This window comes from Ovis canadensis, chromosome 17 (assembly GCF_042477335.2).
Source record: "Ovis canadensis isolate MfBH-ARS-UI-01 breed Bighorn chromosome 17, ARS-UI_OviCan_v2, whole genome shotgun sequence".
NCBI classification, from domain to species: Eukaryota; Metazoa; Chordata; class Mammalia; order Artiodactyla; family Bovidae; genus Ovis; species Ovis canadensis.
In genome coordinates, this window is record NC_091261.1 from 74,892,382 (window position 1) to 74,912,017 (window position 19,636).

At 49.1% G+C, this 19,636-nt stretch overlaps 1 protein-coding gene across 2 annotated transcripts in view; it reads left to right on the top strand.

The window, feature by feature from the left end:
• The window catches only part of SART3 (spliceosome associated factor 3, U4/U6 recycling protein), a 39,985-nt gene extending 21,246 nt beyond the window's left edge, over positions 1 to 18,739 (top strand). For both annotated transcript variants that reach the window (XM_069558278.1, XM_069558279.1), the window contains exons 7-19: positions 3,325 to 3,480; positions 4,171 to 4,309; positions 4,768 to 4,875; positions 5,571 to 5,648; positions 5,995 to 6,053; positions 6,961 to 7,070; positions 11,513 to 11,625; positions 12,531 to 12,607; positions 13,227 to 13,395; positions 15,191 to 15,645; positions 16,123 to 16,275; positions 16,969 to 17,159; positions 17,789 to 18,739. In XM_069558278.1, the coding sequence (XP_069414379.1) occupies positions 3,325 to 3,480; positions 4,171 to 4,309; positions 4,768 to 4,875; positions 5,571 to 5,648; positions 5,995 to 6,053; positions 6,961 to 7,070; positions 11,513 to 11,625; positions 12,531 to 12,607; positions 13,227 to 13,395; positions 15,191 to 15,645; positions 16,123 to 16,275; positions 16,969 to 17,159; positions 17,789 to 17,966 (1,986 nt within the window). In that variant the 3' untranslated portion in view covers positions 17,967 to 18,739. The remainder of the gene's footprint in view (positions 1 to 3,324; positions 3,481 to 4,170; positions 4,310 to 4,767; positions 4,876 to 5,570; positions 5,649 to 5,994; positions 6,054 to 6,960; positions 7,071 to 11,512; positions 11,626 to 12,530; positions 12,608 to 13,226; positions 13,396 to 15,190; positions 15,646 to 16,122; positions 16,276 to 16,968; positions 17,160 to 17,788) is intronic.
• Positions 18,740 to 19,636: the final 897 nt, after the last annotated feature.

Consider the following 19,636-nt stretch of genomic DNA (forward strand, 5'->3'; position numbering starts at 1 on the left):
ATATTGAGTGCGGCACTTTAACAGCATCATCTTTTAGGAGTTTAAGTAGCTCAGCTGGAATTCCATCACCTCCACTAGCTTTGTTTGTAGTAATACTTCCTAAGGCCTCTTGATTTCACACTCTAGGATATCTGGCTCTAGGTGAGTGATCGTAGCATTGTGGTTATCTGGGTCATTAAGACCTTTTTGTACAGTTCTTGCAGCCTCTTAGTATCTTATGCTTCTGTCCGGTCCATACCATTTTTTATTGTGCCCATCTTTGCATGAAATGTTCCTTTGGTATCTGATTTTCTTGAAGAGATCGCTAGTCTTTCTTTTGTTTACTCTCTTTCTTTGCATTGTTCACTTAGGAAGGCTTTCTTCTCTCCTTGCTGTTCTTTGGAACGCTGCATTCAGATGGATTTATCTTTTCTCCTTTGCCTTTTGCTCTCTTCTTTTTTCTGCTATTTGTAAGACCTCTTCAGAGAACCATTTTGCCTTTCTTTTTCTTGGGGATGGTTTTGATCACTGCCTCCTGTACAATTTTACAAACCTCTGTCCATAGTTCTTCAGGCACTCTATCAAATCTGATCCCTTGAACCTATTTGTCACTTCTTGTGTATAGAGGTTTGATTTAGGTTATCCCTAAATGGCCTAGCGGTTTTTCCTACTTTCTTCAATTTAAGTCTGAATTTGGCAATAAGAAGCTCATGGTTTGAGCCACAGTCAGCTCCAGGTCTTGTTTTTGCTGACTGTATGGAGCTTCTCCATCTTCAGCTGCAAATGTAATCAACCTGATTTGGGTATTGACCATCTGGTGAATTTCATGTGCAGAATCATCTCTTGTGTTGTTGGAAGAGTGTGTTTTCTATGACCGGTGCATTCTCTTTTCAAAACTGGGTTAACCTTTGCCCTGCTTCATTTTGTACTTCAAGGCCAAACTTGCCTGTTATTCCAGGTGTCTCTTGACATCTTACTTTTGCATCCCAGTCCCCTGTGATGAAAAGGACATCTTTTCTTGGTGTTGGTTCATGAACATGGTATAGGCCTCTGCTGTTGAGGTCTATCTTTCTTTGAGGTCTTATAAATTTATCCAGTGCCTTGAACACATTTTTAGATGTATTTCTAAGTGTTTTTAATACTGTTGTAAGCAATATCTTTTGAAAGATTTTCTGTTCTGGCTGTTTGTTCCTGGTATATAAAATGTAATTTTTAGTGGTATTTTAATCAAACTTGTTCAGTCCTTATTAATACTGGTAATGTATAGATTTGGGGGAATTTTCTGTGTTGACAGTAATACACACATGGTATTAGTTATAAATGGCCTTTATTCCCTTTTCTTGGCCTTAGAATATTTTTTATTTCATTCACCACTCCTCAGACTTCTGCTTTTGTTTTCTCGAGTTTCTTGCCTTTCAGTTGGCCCGCAGGTCACTGTTAATGCTGCGTTTTGCAGCACCTGTGTGGTCGCGCTTGCTGCACACATTTCCGGCTTTCTCGGCTTCCTCTCACCACACCCTAGATCTTTCACTTGGAGTCACTTTTCCTTTGATTCAAGTCCACCCTTTAGTGTCATGTGCTTGGATATTTATTTGTAACATTTTCTGTTTTTTTTAAAGAGGTCTTTGTTCTCCTTGAGAGTTAATTTCTCAGGATATAGAATTCTAGGCTGACAGTTCTGTTCTCTGAGCAGTTAAATATGTCTTTCTGGCTTCTGTTGTGCTGCTGAGAAGTCAACTGTCTTAAAGAACTTTTGCTTCTTGAAAGGAAATTCTTGATTGTACCCTGGCCAGTTTTAAGATGTCATTGTCTTTTGTTTGTTTTTGTTTTATTTCTCTATTTTTTGGCTGCACATATAGGATTCTAGTTCCCTGAGCAGGGATCAAACCCTCTTTCCCCGCGTTTGAAGAGCAGTGTCCTAACCACTGAACCACCAGTGAAGTCCCAAGACGTCTTTGGTTCGGTTTGATGTCCCGCAGTTTGGTTACAGTAGGGCCAGGTGTGTGGGTTTCTTTGTATTTATCCTGCTTAAGGTTTGTTGAACTTCTTGCCTCTGCTTTTGGTATCTTTAATGGGCTGGTGAGTAAGAACACAGCTTTTAGCTCTGGGCTAGAACTTTACTCCTGTGACTTGGTTTCCTCAAATGTCCGATGGGATTGAAATGATAACTGCCTCCTGGGATTGTTGTAAAGATCAAATTCTTAATATTATCTCTTAAACTGGCAAAAGCTTAGCCTTCTCTTAGCTTAACCACCTTCATTTAGATTTTGTTTGTGATATTTCTTGTTTCTTTCCCAGTTGGTTGATTTGCAAGAATTTTTTTTTTTCAATATTCAATCTAGTACTTTCTGCCATTTTCAGTGGCACAGTTTGTCTGGGTAACTGATTTTGGGCATTATTTAGTAGAAACTGAGCCTCTCCAGTATCATCTTTTTAAGATCAGAGCTGGCCCGCATGAGCACTCTCTTTTTCACATGTGAATAATTGGCATTTAGGTGTATTTCACAGAGGGCTTCTCTGGTGGCTTAGATGGTAAAGAATCTTCCTGCAATGCAGGAGACCTGGGTTTGTTCCCTGGGTCAGAGAAGGAGAATGGCAACCTATTTTAGGATTCTTGCCTGGAGAATTCCATGGACAGAGGAGCCTGGTAGGCTATAGTCCATGGAGTTTGCAAAGAGTTGGCCATAAGTGAGCGACTAACACAACACCACTGTACTTCACAAAGCCTCATTCATGAAACCCTGGGCCAGTTGAATTTTGTTTTGACCATCAGCAGGGAGTGGCTGAGGAAAGAATGAACTGAACAAGAGGATTTTGTCTAACGAGACTTCTGGCTGGCTGTCTCTGGGCCAGTGCACAGTGGCCATACATAGCCTCTTCCGTCTCCTACGTGTGCCTGCGCTCTGGCAGGAGCTGATACTTGGAATGACAGGCGTGAAGCGACGCAGGGCGCCAAGCCACTCTGGTGTGGTTGCGTTCACCCCACTCAGTAGGCCAAGAAAGCCGTATCTGTTTCGGAAGAGGGCTAGCAGTGGTCATTGGCCAGGTATTTCTCTTTCATGCAATTCCTGGTTGATGGGTGGTTTCAGTTCTCTGTGATCTAGGAGTAGACTTAGAAAAGGAATTATGGAGCCTCTGTAACTCTTGCCATGAGGTGGTACTTTGGACTCACATTCTGTCTGTCAGACTTGCAGATCCGGTGTGCAGAGGTTCTGAGAGTGGGGATTGGTGGGGTCCTTATCTTGTTGTGGCCATTCTCGCCATGGTTTACTGTGGACATGTGTGTGCTCTCCAACAGTGACACGTAGCCCATTGCAACTTCACTGCCATTCTCCTTTGCCCCAGCTGCAAGCTGAAGCGCCCAGGCTGGCCGAGTATCAAGCGTACATCGATTTTGAGATGAAAATTGGCGACCCCGCCCGCATTCAGCTGATCTTTGAGCGCGCCCTGGTTGAGAACTGCCTTGTTCCAGACTTATGGATCCGTTACAGTCAGTACCTAGTAAGATAACCTACCTGTTCTAATCTCACTTTATTTTTACCAATTTAGGTTCTACTTTAAATCAGAAAGAGTGCCAGGAGTTGGCGATGTGCTGCCCCTCTCTGCTTGATCCACTAAGGAAGTCTTCTCGTGTTGCATTGTAAACTGATCACTAACTGTGAAAAAAAGTTGGCATAGTCTTACTATCAAGGACTTTATAACAGATTAATTTTTCTTTTACCGTGTTATTATGGAAAAATTAAATACATAAATACAGACAGGTTAGTAAAATGAAATGACAAGTACCCATCACCCATCTTCAACACTTAACTAATGGCTTAGTCTAATTTGATCTATAATCTTAACCAGTTTTATCTGTTTCCTTACCTATTCCCCCCTTCCATGTTATTCTGAAGCAAATCTAGAGATCCCATTTTGATGGTAACTTTCAGTACACGTGTATTAAGAGGTTGACTCGGGATCTCAATTAAGTCCATACGTTAGGATTGGTTGATGTCTCTTAAAGCTCTTTGATCTGTAGGTTTTTCTCTACCTCTCTCTTCTCCCCTCAAACCCCGGGTGGATTCTTTGTTGAAGACACCAGTCATGTTAAGGAAATTTCTTCTGTTGGTTGGTTTTGCTGAGAGTGTCTCTTGAATGGTGGCGCCTGAATGAAACTTCGTCTGCTGACCCTGGAATTCTTTATCATAGGACCGGCAGCTGAAAGTCAAGGACCTAGTCTTGTCTGCACACAGTCGTGCTGTTCGAAACTGCCCGTGGACGGTTGCCCTGTGGAGTCGGTACCTCCTGGCTCTGGAGAGACACGGAGTTGAACACCGCGTGATTTCAGGTGTGGATTGTTTCTGTGGGAAGACCTCTAAGCTTTTTGTCCCAAGTCAAGAACGTTGGGCTGTGACAGAGTCATTGTTCTTTTGGAATATTTGGTGTTGTGACAAAAAGGGCTCTAAGTGAGAGATAAACTAGATCTATTTTTGACTTCTTAAAACCTTTTAATGTTTTACTCATCACGATTTTCCTGGGAGTCGTCGTCTTTTCTCCAGCTCAGTTGACCTGGAGCACTTTACTGCAGAGCCTCCTGTGGGACTTGCCCTTTCTACAAAAAACACAGTTTGTGCACCACTGTGGTAGCCTTTCTTCTGAATATTTCTCTAGCTCATTTCACTTGGTTGCATCCCATTGTTACTGTGAGCCATATAGTGTCTTATAAGAGGTTTTTATAATCTTGATAATTTTATATTAGCTTCTTCTTGAAGTGACCACGAATCCTGGCTTTTTCTTCAACTCTAGTGACCTTTGAGAAAGCTCTCAGTGCTGGCTTCATTCAGGCCACCGACTATGTGGAGATCTGGCAGGCATACCTTGATTACCTGAGGAGAAGGGTCGACTTCAAACAAGGTATTAAAGTTCCTGTGTTTCTGTCAGAACTGAACTGTTTCTTCACATGTCTTGGTGGGAGGAGGCAGTGGCCCGAATACCTCACGATGGGGCAAGCGATGTAGACCAGCCACTGGTAGACACTGTAGCTGTTTCAGTCTGTGCTGAGTCACACCATGGACGCTAAAGGGAGAGAGGAATGTCCTTGCCTTTTATGCTGGCCCCTGCCAACCTCTTCAGTCTCATTTCTCCCGTCTGTGTGTCCTGAATAGTTCTTTACGTGGGACGGCTGTGTTCCCTTTAAGTCGTTGAACCTCTGCCTCCATGGGATCCCTTGCCTTCCTCCCTCCCGAAAAGAAAATAATGAAGAGCAACCAGAGCCCTGCCGTGCTCCCACCCCCGCTGTGCTCCCACCCCCGCCCCATTGGTGCTTGCTTAACGCATGCAGGTGGATTTTGGCTCTTCTGCCGGCTTGGGGAAGACCCCTCCACTGTGGCCCCACCTGGCCCCCTGGCCCCCTTTGTCCTTGAACCGTCTGTGACGTGCGCGCTCATGGGTCTGCCCCCCGTCCCGTGTGTGATCAGGGCAGGAACGGGCAGTGTTCTATCCGGCGTCCCCAGCGTGAGCTCAGGGGGTATCAGTATGGGATTGGACAGCACTTAGAAGACGTGGTATGTGGTGTCGAAGAGTTGAGCCTGCCCTGTGCTTTCTCACAGACTCGAGTAAAGAGCTAGAGGAGCTGCGGTCCGCGTTCGCCCGCGCCCTGGAGCACCTGAAGCAGGAGGTGGAGGAGCGTAAGTGCGTCCTCCTGCCCCCCCACCCGTGCTTCCTCGTCTGGTCCTGGGGTCTCTTCAGGCCAAGGCGGTTTGCCTCTCTGCTGTTCTCTTTGCTTTTAATGTTTATTCATTTGCCTGTGTTGGATCTTAGTTGCAACATGCTGTGTTGTGCGATGTGTTGAGTCCATAACAGACTCTAGTTGTGGACCTCGGGCTTAGATGCCCTGAAGCATGTGGGATCTTAGTTCCCCGACCAGGGATTGAACCCATGTCCCCTGTGTTGCAAGATGGATTCATAACCACTGGACCAGCAGGGAGAAGTCCCTCGGTTACTTTCTAATTTTGTCTGCTACTCTTCTTCAAGGTTTCAATGAAAGTGGAGATCCGAGCTGCCTCATCATGCAGAACTGGGCTCGGATTGAGGTAAATGTTTTAACAGACCTGTTAGCTTCATCCACCTTTGCGGGACCTTTGTCCCATAGCGTGGCTGAAGCTGAGTTGGGGTCCCAGATGACCACCTAGGCCCTGCAGGGCTCTGCGTTGTTTACCTCGCTTGACGCGTGTTTGTTAATATCTGGCGGCATCCAGGCTCCCAGCCAAGTTGCGCAGCAGTTGTCTGCATGCCAGGTGCTTACTCGTGTGTTACTTCTCTCCCACTCTGGGCCCCAGTGATGAGCGTGTTCTAGGCGTGAGCAGTTTGCCGTGCCTTTCACTTTGGGCTGGGGATGAGATAGACCCTGTCCCTGTGCTAGAAAGACTTGAAACTAATGTGGAAGACAGATGATAGCGGATATGATGAGCTGAATATTATTGCTGGCTCGTGGACCCCACAGTGAGTCAGACGTGGACTTGGCCCCTGTGTCCTCTTCTCTGAGGGGGGTCCGGTGTTGAGTTGGTGGTGGATGGGATGGCTGTGCTGAACCGTGTTAAGGGTGCAGCAGCGGAGGCGCGGAAGTTAAGGCAGCGTCAGCTTCTGGTGCTCTTTCTGTCCCTGCCTGGGCCTTCGGATGAAACACGTAGAGTTAAGGCTTGATAAAAATAAAATCAGATGCCTGGCCAGCACTGTCCTCAGTGCCTGTGTGCTTGCTCGTGTGGTTCTCACGGTGAACGTAGGCAGACAGCCTGAGGCTTGACGCTGCAGAAAGGCCGGGTGCTTGGGCCGGGCTGTTACCATGGGGGGTGGGCGCGGCGCCTGGCAGTGTCTGAGGAGCTGAGTAGCACAAATAGTTTTGGGGTGGGAGGTTTTCAGCACAGTGAAGTATGTTTTGTAACGGGTGTTGACGTCGTCAGGCCGGAGTCCTTTCCTAACTTGGTCTGTTCATGCGTTCAGGCTCGACTCTGCAACAACATGCAGAAAGCGCGAGAGCTCTGGGACAGCATCATGACCAGAGGGAATGCCAAGTTCGCCAACATGTGGCTCGAGTATTACAACCTGGAGAGGTAACGGGCCCGGGGTGAGGGGAGGCGCTTGTCAGGTGTGACCGTCCTCGGCGCTCGTGCCCCAACCCCGCCCGTACAGCTCAGACTGCTGCTCATGGGCGCTGCTCCCTTTACGGTCCTGCCTCTCTGTGCCTGGGCTTGTTGGGTGGGCTCTAGAGAACCACACATGATATTCCGTGCCTGGGCTCTTCTTACGGCCATGTGTTACTTGCCACTTATATTGGTTTGTTTTGATCTGGGGACATGAATATTTTATTTGACTTCTTAGGGAGCTGTATACTTTTTTTCATGTTTGCTTTATCTATAGTTAAAAATACTGAAAAGCAAAGAGGGGAAAAACCCCCAAATTTTTTTCAGTGACAGACCCACATAAAACCAGTTTGCTAATAGTTTGAATATGTTCTTTGAGACTTTCCTGTGCTTAAATTTTTAAGAAATGGTGATGCAATTACAGTATACATATTCTCAATCTCTAAAATTATTTTAACTGATGTTTATAGCATGAGGGAAGATATAAAGAAGAAAATCAGCTTTTAAATTCAGTATATCTTGGATGGTGGTGGTGTTCAGTTGCCAAGTGTTCATTTGTCCCACTCTTTGAGACCCCATGGACTGTAGCATGCCAGGCTTCCCTGTCCATCACCACCTCCCGCAGTTTGTCCAAGTTCATGTCCATTGAATCGGTGATGCCATCTAACCATCTCATTCTCTGTTGCCCCCGTCTCCTTCTGCGTTCAGTCTTTTCCAGCATCAGGGGCTTTTCCAATGAGTCAGCTGTTTGCATCAGGTACTCTAAAAGTATTGGAGCTTCAGCTTCAGCATCAGTCCTTCCAAAAAGAATTCAGTGTTGATATCCTTTAAGATTGACTGGTTTGATCTCTTTGCTTTCCAAGGGTCTCTCAAGAGTCTTCTCCAGCACCACAGTTCAAAAGCATCAATTTTTCGGTGCTCTGTCTTCTTTATTGTCCAGCTCTTACATCCATACAGGACTATGAAAAGACCGTGATCTTGACTGTTTTTAATTTTGTCGGCAAAGTGATGTGTTTGCTTTGTAACACAGTCTAGGTTTGTCAGACCTTTCCTGCCGAGAAGCTGCTGCTTCTGATTTCATGGCTGTAGTCACCATCTGCAGTGATTTTTTTTTTAGAGCCCAAGAAGAGGAAATCTGTCACTGCTTCCCTTTTCCCCCCTCCGTTTGCCATGAAGTGTTGGGACCAGATGCCGTGACCTTAGTTTTTTAATAATTGAGTTTCAGGCCGGCCTTTTCACTCTCCCTCTTCACCCTTATCCAAAGGATCTTTAGTTCTTCCTCTTGGCTTTCTGCCATTTGAATGGTGTCATCTGCATCTGAGGTTGTTGATACGTCTCCCAGCAATCTTGGTTCCAGCTTGTAACTCAGTGCGGCCTGGCGTTTCTCATGATGTGCTCTGTGAAAAGTTAGATAAACAGGGTAACAGTCAACTGTCCTGTACTCCTTTCTCGATCCTGAGCCAGTCAGTTGTTCATACAGGGCTCTAAATTCTATCTGTTTGTTCTTGACAGGTTTCTCAGGAGACAGGTAAGATGGTTTGGTATTCCCATCTCTTTTTAAGACTTTTCCATAGTTTGTTATGATCCACAAGTCAAAGGCTTTAGCATAATCAGTGAAACAAGAGCTAGGTGTTTTTCTGGAATTCCCTTGCTTTCTCTGATCTAGTCAATGTTGACAATTTGATCTCTGGTTCCTCTGCCTTTTCTAAACCCAGCTTGAACATCTGAAAGTTCTCAGTTCACATAATGCTGAAGCCTAGCTTGGAGGATTTTAAGTGTAACCTTACTAGCATGGGAAGTGGGTACAGTTGTCCCGTGGTTTGAACATTCTTTAGTACTGCTCTGTTGGGAATTGGGGTGAGGGTTGACCTTTTCCAGTCCTGAGGCCACTGCTTGGTCTTCCGAATTTGCTGACGTATTGAGTGCAGCCAATAGAGTCCTCTCTTAGGATTCTAAATAGCTCTTCTGAAATTCCATCACCTCCTCTAGCTTTATTGACAGCAGTGCTTCCCAAGGCCCGCTTTGCTTCACACTCCAGCATGTCTGGCTCTGAGTGAGAGAGTGTACCATTGTGGTTATCTGGGTCACTAAGGTCTGTTTTGTACAGTTCTGTGTATTCTTTCCATCTCTTCTTCTTCACTTCTACTTCTATTAGGTCTTTACCATTTCTGTCCTTTATTGTGCCCATCTTTGGACGAAATGGTCTTTGGATATTTCCAATTTTCTTGAAGAGATCTCTCGTCTTACTCTTTCTGTTTTCCTCTTTTTCTTTGCATTGTTCTTTCAAGAAGGCTGCCTTGTCTCTCCTTGCTATTCCCTGAAGCTCTGCATTTAGTTGGGTGTACATTTCCCTTTCTCCCTTGCCTTTCACTTCTCTTCTTTCCTTGGCTACTTGTAAAGCCTCCTCAGACAACCACTGTGCCTTCTTGCATTTCTTTTTCTTTGGGATGGTTTTATTCGCTGCCTCTGTACAGTATTATGGACCTCTGTCCATAGTTCTCCAGGCAGTCTGTTTACTAGATCTGATTCCTTGGATCTATTCATCACCTCCACTGTATGTTCATTTGTGTTTTATTATTTAGTTGCTTAGTCCTGTCCAACTCTTGGGCATTGCATGTCACTAAACATTTTTTTTCTGTTTTGAATATTTTGCCTCCCCGATTTAAAAAAATAATATGTGCTCAAGTTAAAATAGAACCTTTACAGAATGTGAGATAGAAAGTTTCTTAAAATCCTTCCCCAGAGATGACCATAATTAAAGCTTGTTGAGTATTCCACTAGATCAGTGGGTCTCAAATGTTTTGGTCTCAGGACCACCTCAAGAGCTTTTGTTTATGTGAGGTATATTTATTAACATTTACCATATTAGAAAATGAAACTGAAAAATTAAAAAAACCTTTTATTCATTTAAAGTTCACTGTAAAGACATTAAACATTAATGTGTTTTTATAAGAAATGACTGTTTTCCAGACTCCAAAGTAACATAGTGAGAAAGTGGCCTGGTTTTATACTTTTTACAAATTTCTCTAATCTGGCTCAGTAGCAGACAGCTGGATTCTCCTGTCTGGTTCTGCACCCTCTCCGTGGTGACGTTTTCGTTGGAGACTATGAGACTGTTCTGTTAACATCCAGTGGTCTGTCTTGCCCTGAGCAGACCTTTTTCCCCAGCAGGATTCCGTGACATGCGTCGTGTGTATAGAAAATGCTGACCCATCGAGTTCTGCGGCTCTTCTGAATATTGGCGCATTTCGTTTTCCCGTTTGTTCATATCTGCACTGATCTTCACAGAAGGGTCTTTAAAGCAGGAGGCTGTCAAACTCACAGTGGCAGATGCAGGTTTTCCAAGTTGTGATTTTCACTTGAAAGCCCCAGTTTTATCAGTCAACAAAAACTCTTCAGTGGTTTTTCTGGAACTGACAGCCTCACTTCATTAATTTTTGAAAATGTCTGCCAAATACACACGTCTGAGTCACTGTAGTTTTTGTCACTCAGCTGTTCTCTCAAGTGAAAATGATGTTCCATGAGAAGAAAGGAAGTAGTCCAGCTTGCAGCTCAGACAGTCACCTGATATTTGTTTGCTCCAGCCGCTGTACTTGGGTATGAAGAGGTGCTTAATGTGTGCTCTCCGTTTGTCACCCAGAATATCATCAATGTGCACTGTCTTGATTTGTGCCAAGGGCCACTGTAGCTTTGGCAGCCTCAGTCCAGATGTCAGCACAGCGAAAAAGTCCGATAAAAGTATGTCAGTATATAAATGAAAGGAGTTTTGACTTTGCAGACCTCCTGAAAGGGTCTTGGAGACCTTTAGGTGTCCATGGATCATACTTTGAGAACCGTTGCCCTGAGTTTTTTCTTAGTGTCCTAATGTGTGTTTACAATGTTTATGTATGTTTATTTTTTAAACAGGTGAATATGGTGTCTTGTAACGGTTGGGGTGAAGAGAGTATTGTTTTGTAACTATTGTGTTGAGCAGTATCTCATTTCATGTCAGTGTGGGAAGATTTTTGTGACCCTGGGCACAAAACCTGATAGTCGCTGTGTTGGTGGCTTTCCCCTCAAGGGGGATGGCATCCTAGAGTCTCTCTGGGGCCTTTCCCCTGTCACCCCAGCTCTTGGGTCCTCCCACACACCTTGCACACGCGGAAGCAGAAGGCCTGGCTGTGGACCGCTGTTCGCAGGTGCCCTGGCTTCTGAGGGGAAGAGTGGTCTAGAAGAAAGCCTTCAGGTTTGACCAGGGAGCTTTCTGGGACAAGGAAGAAGCATTAAAACCATTGGCACGAAGAGCGTGGTGTCTCCTCAGAGCTGAAGGTGACGCTAGGCTTTGCTGCCGTGGCGTTAGCTGTGCGAGGGTGCCCCCCGCCCATGTCTTCCGCTGGGTCCCTGTGGCCCCAACTCTGTGTTTTCCGCCCCAGGGCCCACGGTGACACGCAGCACTGCAGGAAGGCTCTGCACCGGGCCGTCCAGTGCACCAGCGACTACCCGGAGCACGTCTGTGAGGTGTTGCTCACCATGGAGAGGACAGAAGGTGGGGACCTCAGCGCTGCCTTGGGCTTGGGCCTTGTTCCTGAGGCCAGTGTGGTTGCAGGGCTGTAGGTGTAAGGACATGTGTGTTTACGGCTCCCCCCTCTGGGGGCCTCTGCGATGAGACCATCATGCGGTGCTTGCCAGTGAGAGGGGAGTCCCGCGCCCTTCTCAGTCTCCACCTGCAAAGGGACCTGTGACGGGGCTCTAGCACAGGCCTCTTGGGGGACGGGGCACTGCTGTCATGCGCAGCTTCCCTGGACCCGCTCTTCCCTGCTGGGTACCAGGAATGCTCTTCCTGCCCCCAGTCCTGACGAGCAGAACCATCTCTGGGCGTTGCCAAGAGCTCTCTTGGATCAGTAGAGCCTGTGTTCCAGCACAGCGCAGCGAGGCCCATGGCGAGACTGCTTTCTAATCACGTGTGCCTCCCTGGTGAATTTCAGAGCCTCCGTATACAGTTTCCACGGGCATTAGTCTGGATTTTGGGTACTATGACTCTTTTTAGAACTGGAAATAGACACCTAAACAGCAGCATCAGTAAGAAAAACACCTCAGCTTTTATCATCTGAGGAGCTCTTAAAATAATCTTTTGATCTTAGTACAAATGTTTTGTACCTTTTGCATTAGAACGTTTTCACTAATCTTTGCCACTGAGAGCTTGTAATAGAATCTAGTCTGGTTTCAAGTCTCTTTTCTAAGAGAAGGAGTGATCTAAACACACCTGGAAGAACTGTTTGAGTTCTGAAACTTAAAATCTACACAAATCTTAAAATGGAAAACCAATTCTCCAGTTGTTACTGTTTGATGGAAGAGCTCTCTCCTGGAGGTGTGGGGAAATTGAGACAATTCTATATTTTTATATCCTTCCAAATCCAGAGAAGTGAAACTTTGCTTCTCCTTCCCCTCAAGGTACTTTAGAAGACTGGGATATAGCTGTTCAGAAAACCGAAACGCGACTAGCTCGAGTTAACGAGCAGAGAATTAAGGTAAGGATGCTCTTTGTTTCAAGTCTCTGAACCTCTGAAAGCTTTTTTTTTTTTTTTTTTTAATTTCTTATTGGAGTATAGTGGATTTAAAATTCTGATAGTGATTTTGACTGTGTTTGGTATGAATGTTCCTTGTTAAAACCTTTGGGATCATCCTCTAAGAAGTGTATTTTATTCAGTGAGTTAACTATGAGATCAGTGTTTAAGACTATCTTTTTTTTTTTTAGATTGGCTTAAAATGTTAACCCCAGTAGTAAATCCTTTAGGTAGTGGGGTACTTAAAGGTTACTGAAATAGATGAAGAAGATAAAAAAGGAGCCTGACTGGTGTAGCCTAGTGGTTGGAGCGTGAGTGCCCCCAGATGAGTCAGGGCCCGTTTTATAGATGTTTTTCTTTTTACTGGTGAGTCATTCCTGGGGATCTTGGGAGACATACTGTAGACTCGAGATGCAGCTCCTTAAGGGCCTGAAAAGGTGGAACTTAGCCCCTGACCTGCCCCGCGCCCTTCCTGGTCTCCTGGGGGTGGCCGACCTCCTGGTGTGCTCACCTCTCCCGTCACAAGTCAGTGGACTTCGTGTAACAGCCACATCCAGTGACACGTCATGTCCCGACCTTCCAGGCCGCAGAGAAGGAAGCAGCCCTTGCCCAGCAAGAGGAAGAAAAGGTTGAGCAACGGAAGAGGGCCCGGGCCGAGAAGAAAGCATTGAAGAAGAAGAAAAAGATCAGAGGGGCGGACAAGCACAGAGCCGACGAGGATGATGAAAAGGAGTGGGGCGACGATGAGGAAGGTAAGGCCTGGCAGGACTTTCATACCTGGGACATCCTAGATCTCCAGACAGGGTGCCGAACAGCACAGAGAACTTCATTCTGGAACCGTTTGAGGATAAGGTCCCAGCGGGCTTCCCTGGTGGCTCAGGTCATACAGAATTGCCCTGTCAGTGTGGGAGGCGTGGGTTTGGTCCCTGGGTCGGGAAGATCCCTGGGGAAGGAGCAACCTGCTCCAGTATCTTGCCTGGAGAACCCCATGGACAGGGAGCCTGGCGGGCTACATGGGGTGGCACAGAGCAGGACACAGTAGAGCGAGTAACACGCGGAGTGCCCGCCGCCTTCCCTGCCACTGCCTCCCCTCCACCTGGTGGCGCCCCCCTCCCCTGCTCAGCTCCCAGGCCTGCACCAGGTGCCACCCCTGCCGGCACACCGGGCACCTCTGTCCCCTTTCTGAGTGGCGCCTGCCTTCTCCCCCGCTGCGGACTTTCCCTCCCCTCCTCACCAGGTGTGGGCGTTTCTGTGCCCTCAGGCCCTGGCACCTGGCTGCAGCCCTGCCCTGCGCCTATACTGTACCCCACCCTGCCCTCCCCCCACCCCACCACCGACACTTGACTCCCACTTGGTCGTTTGAGTTGTTGAATTTTCCGGACTGTGTTTCTGTCACCCCTGCCATTTCACGTGTGGGCAGTTGTGGGTTAGATTTATTTCAGCAAACTCGGTCAAGGTAAAGAGTGGTCTCTAGACGCGAAAGGAGGCTCAGCATCTTCCTAGTGCGGAGCTGTCAGCCGGAGTCAAAAGTGACGGAGTCATCGTTCATTTCTTGGGGCCCTCAGAAGTGATCGTGGGTAGCTCACTGCTCTTTTGGGGTCCTGCTGTAGCAAGGGGAGGCACAGGGGACCTGTGACCACAGTGACGTGTCATGGGGGCTCGGGGAGCTATGGGTGAGAGTCACGGTGGAGGGTGGGGAAAGCACTGGGGCCAGCGGGCTGCCGGAGACTGTGGGGCGCCTCCCCCGTGGGCAGTGGCGCTGTACCCGGGCATCAGTGGGGGTGAGCGAGTGTCCAGAGAGGGGGCCGGGGCCTGCAGAGCACAGCGTGGCCCGCTGTTCCCTGCAGCCTTGGGCCTGATCCTGGTGGGGGCTGGGGGCTGGGGTCGGTGAGGCCGGCAGCCCGCCCATCAGTGCTCTAGAATGCAGAGTGCAGTGGGTAGGCCCCATCTGGAGGGCAGTGGGGAACTGACAGAAAGGTCTGGCAGCAGGCGGCCCACCCTGGTTGGTTTCAGTCCCGTCCCCCTGGCGGCACTGGGGAGTGTTGGTTGGAGTAGAGTGTTGTTGTTAACCTCTGTGGAAGGACATGGGACGGTCATGAATGTGGGGAGGAGCTAGTGCTCTGTACCACTTCCGGGTTGGCCCGGGGAGTATCCACTTCTGGGTCACTGAGGTGCTTGTTTACATGTGGCCCCTGGGCTCCATCCCCATCTCTGCCCTGGGCTTTCCGGGAGGGGTCCTAGGGATTTGCCGGGACAGTGTGGAGACCTCCAACCTGACCTCTTGTATGGTTGAGCATGGACGATGAGCATTTAGGATGTCACTTGCACCTGAGTTGTCCCCTCCCCCAGATGTCACTGGGGCCAGGCAAGGAGTGGGATGTGCTGGGAGGGTTGGGAGAGACCTGGCAGAGGGTGGGGGGCGTGCACCCTGGCGTCCGCATGGGTCTTGGTGTCTGGTGGGGAGAGCTGTCTCCCTGCTTGGTGCACCCTGGCTCAGCTCAGTGCCAGGAGACCATTACCTAACCATCCTTTCCCAACGACCCACAGAGCAGCCCTCCAAGCGCAGGAGGGTGGAGAATAGCGTTCCTCCTGCCGGGGAAGCGGAGCCGGGCTCTGAAACCAACCTTTCTGGGAGCAGCGCCCCCACGGGCACAGAGCCCCCCTCGGAGCTGAAGGAGGTGCGGGTGGGCGCCCGGCGGAGGGACGTGCCCAAGGTGCCGCACGACAGCAGCAAGGACGGCGTCACCGTCTTTGTCAGCAACCTGCCCTATGGGCTTGGGGAGCCGGCCGCCACTCTGCGGCCGCTCTTTGAGGCCTGCGGGGATGTGGTCGAGGTGCGCCCCATCTTCAGTAACCGCGGCGACTTCCGTGGCTATTGCTACGTGGAGTTCAGAGAGGAGGCGGCGGCTCTGCAGGCGCTCCAGCTGGACCGGCAGAGTGTTGAGGGCCGGCCCATGTTCGTCTCCCCCTGTGTGGACAAGAGCAAAAATCCCGACTTCAAGGTTGGTATGAGGGGTAAACCCGCCTTTCCATAGGTTGCAGTGGGACAGACTAAATGCTCTTTGCCTCCTGTCTGTAGAATCTTAAGTGGAATGTTTGTTTGGAGTGAAATGCCTGAATTAGCTGGGTCCATTCAGAGCTGGTTCGCTGAGGTCTGCACTTGGGGCTGGTCACTTGAGCTGCTGTAGGTGCCGTGTAACAGCTCCTCGCCGTGGGGTGGTTAGGAGTGACGGGGCTGCGCCCAGCGTCTGGTGTGTTACCTTTCGACCCTCACCCAGACTTGGAGAATGGCGGCCTTTATTCTGGCTGTTTTCGAGAGGAGGAAGTGAAGGCTTCAAGAAGTGAGGGCCTGGCCCAGGGCGAGTGGGCAGTTCTTCGCACCCAGAGCCAGCTCTGGCCCAGCCTGTGGATGAGGCCTGACCCTGCGGTGTGGGGAGCTGGGCTGGGCCCGGGGTGTGAGTCCTCTCTCTCCTCCGCAGGTGTTCAGGTACAGCACTGCCCTGGAGAAACACAAGCTGTTTGTGTCGGGCCTGCCCTTCTCCTGCACCAAAGAGGAACTCGAGGAGATCTGCAAGGCCCATGGCACCGTGAAGGACATCCGGCTGGTCACTAACCGGGCTGGGAAACCCAAGGTTGGTGTCTGAGCCTGGAGCCCGGGGGAGCCTCTGTTCAGATTACTTGGTTCTAGAGTGGTTTCTGGTTTGTCTGCTAAGAAACAGACAAGAAGTTAACAGAAGGATAGGTGCACTAGGCTCTCCATTTGGAGTCAGGTTAACTTGTATGTGCATAACTACACTGAAAAGAAAAAGGCATTGCAAGAAAAGCTACCACAGATTAGCAGGGGCTCCAGTGTGGTCCCAGGCTGTGGGGCCGTGGGGTGTGGTGCCCCCCTTTGCAGTCTGCTTCCTCCCGCCCGGACCCCTCTTCACGAGGCCTCCGGCATCTCCCCGAATCCCTGCCCTGGTGTCCTCCTTACCGTGTTCTCCCCTCTGGTTCCTCAACTTCCTGTGAAATCCTTGACCACGTTTTGAGTAGTTGTTTAAGAAGAGTTCGGTTTGAGAGAGGCCCCTTCACGTTTGTCCAGGTTAATTGAGAGCTGACGAATATATGGGCATTGCTAGGTTTATGCTGGCCCATCTCTAGCACTTGGTGCATAGAAGTTGATGAGTTGTCTGAAGTTATGGTCCGTTGCAGAAATAGGGGAGACTAGGGCAGGGAAGGAACCTATAGGCCAAGGGAGGGGCTCTCTGAACCGGCCTGGGGCCCTGAGTGGGGAGCTGTGTCCTGGCTTGCAGCGTGACCGGCCGGGCCTCACACACCCTCAGGGCCTGGCCTACGTGGAGTACGAGAACGAATCAGAGGCGTCGCAGGCCGTCCTGCAGATGGACGGCATGACCATCAGGGAGAGCGTCATCAAAGTGGCCATCAGCAACCCGCCGCCGAGGAAGGTGCCGGAGAAGCCGGAGGCGAGGAGAGCCTCGGGGAGCGCCCTGCTGCCGCGGCAGGCCTACGGGGCGTGAGTGTCGTGCGCGCTGGCGCGGCCTTGTGGCACCACGGTGACCCTGTTTCCCTCTAGGGCGGTGAGTTAGGCGGAGGGTCAGGCCTGCCTGCTCCGTCCTGGGGCAGGGGTTCCCCACCAGGTCCATGCCGAGGGCCAGCCCAGAAGTGGGCCCTCTCTCGTCTACGCTGGTTTACACCAGTGGTTTTTTTAAGTTTTAAAAAGATTTTTTTAAAGATGATGGTCACTCTGAAGTCCCCTTTGGCAGGTGGATCCACGTGTGTGGGTCCCAAACCTGACAGCCGGGTGTTCGCCAACTGTGACCCCAGCAGAGCTGTGTCCTCAGCCATGGGCATGAGGCAGCAAGGCTGCAAGGTTGTCTGGTGAGGTCTGTATGGTCACAGCCGTTCCATCCACCCTACGCGTGTGACCGTGTTGCACAGGCATGGCCCTGGCCAAAAAGTTGTGGAAAAGGTGGAGTTTGTTAAAGTCACTGTCCCCTGATAGCCAGAGTCGGGGAGCTCAGGGCCCATCTCAGCCTTCCTGTGTGTTGCTTTTCACCTTTTGTGTTGGGGTGGTCCAGGACCAGCCTGGCTCACGCCACCAGTTGTCGCTTTGGGAGGTCCATGCAGTGTTTGCTCTTCCAGGCGCGGGAAGGGGAGGACCCAGCTCTCTCTGCTGCCTCGCGCCCTGCAGCGCCCCAGCGCCGCCACCGCCCAGGCTGAGAATGGCCCTGCCGTCCCGCCGGCAGGTGCCACCCCGGCCACCACTGAGGCTCCCAAGATGTCCAATGCCGACTTCGCCAAGTTGCTCCTGAGAAAGTGAGTGGGACGGTGCGAGAAGGGAGATGCCTTACTTCACGCTGGCCGGGAAGACGCCTGGTGCCCAGCAGGGCCCTGGCCATGCAGGGCCAGGTGCAGGGCACGGCCACACGCTTCCTCTGGTTTAGGCAGGACTGGAAAAGGGTGTCCAGGGAAAGAGGTTGTGAGTGCTCCCTCATATTGAGGGCAAGAGGACGAAAACCACCACTCCACAGGCTGGGTGCAGGGTGTAGTGTTCTGAGATACTTTTGTGTCTTGAAAGAGCTGAGAAACAGAAGTGAAACTCGAACACACTGTTCTGAGACCCACTTGTCCAAGTATTTTTGGCCAACTCTGGTCCCTTTTTATAAGACACTTCCGTACACCCTGCACAGCACATGTGCCCGTCACTCTTTTAATTTTTAAAAGACAAAATGGCAGATGCTAGTAATTCACCAGAATGGCCTATTTTAGTAAAGGGGTGGGGAGGGGACATCACTTAAAAAACATCTGATGGAGTTTTGTTCACGGGGGCTGTGCGTTTTTATATTATGTATTTGTAAATGACTTGTCAACCCATTGTTTTGTTTCCTCAAAGCAAAATATTTGTGACATTTGTTTTGTGTAGGAACTTTGCGCGCCATCTGCTATGGACCATTTTCTTTGCCTAGTGACTAGTGAACTGTGTTGTCTAAATACTGAGTTTCAGCCCTTTGGTTTTGTTTAAATACCATGTCAAGTGCAAACTTAAATTCTCTCCATTTAGCTTTGTTTATTAAACTGAAGTTCTCTTAAAAACTTCTTGCAGAAAGGTACTCAAATGTGTGTTCAAATATGTATTTTGAAATGGGTGTAGCTGGCTTTACCTGATAGATGTGTAAATAGACCTTTTGTAAGTCAGATCCGGCCATTTTGCTTTAACCATTTCAGCTGTGAGACCTCCAGTTTACAGCAGTTGGGCGCTTACAGCTTTTCTACCCCTCATCTTTTATCCAGCATTTATTCCTTTGAAAGTGATGTTGCCAGTTCAGTAGGAAAACTGACTTTATAAAGGCACTCTGGGGGAAAATATCGGAATTCTTTCCTTTGTGATGAAAAATCGGCTCATTTATCTGCTTTTAAAGGTTCTATGCATCAGTCAGGCTTTACTGTACTTTCTGGTGTAACATTTTTAATGGGCTGTTTGAAACAGGTAAGTAGACGGAATACTAAACTAAGCCCCACACGCCTGCCGTCGAGCTCCAGCCTTGCTCAGCCCGTCTTCGTCTCCACCTCTCTCCAGTACCCCTGGGTCCCACAGGGAGACCCCAGACATCACAGCGCCCCTACTATTGGAGCACCTGTCTCTACGGACTTGAAGACCACGGTTTTATCGTTATTTCTAGAAACATGAGTAGTGTTAATGTCAGCCAGCCAGCCAAATTGTCAATTTCCTATTGTTTTGTAATAACCCTTTTAATCTGTAGGTTCTCTGTACCTCATCCTTTGCACAGAACACTTGTTAGGTGTTTTTGAATTCAGGCAGCAGCTTTAAAGTTGTCGGAAGAGCCTGTGTTCTCTGGGGGTGGCTGGCCGTCCGCTCTCCTGCAGAGGCCTGTTCTGTGGGTGAGAGGCTGCGGGTCAGGTGGGACCGAGGGGCCGTGAACCTCTGCTCTCAATCCAGGTCGCGCGGCGCTAGGGAACGGTGGTGGTCTC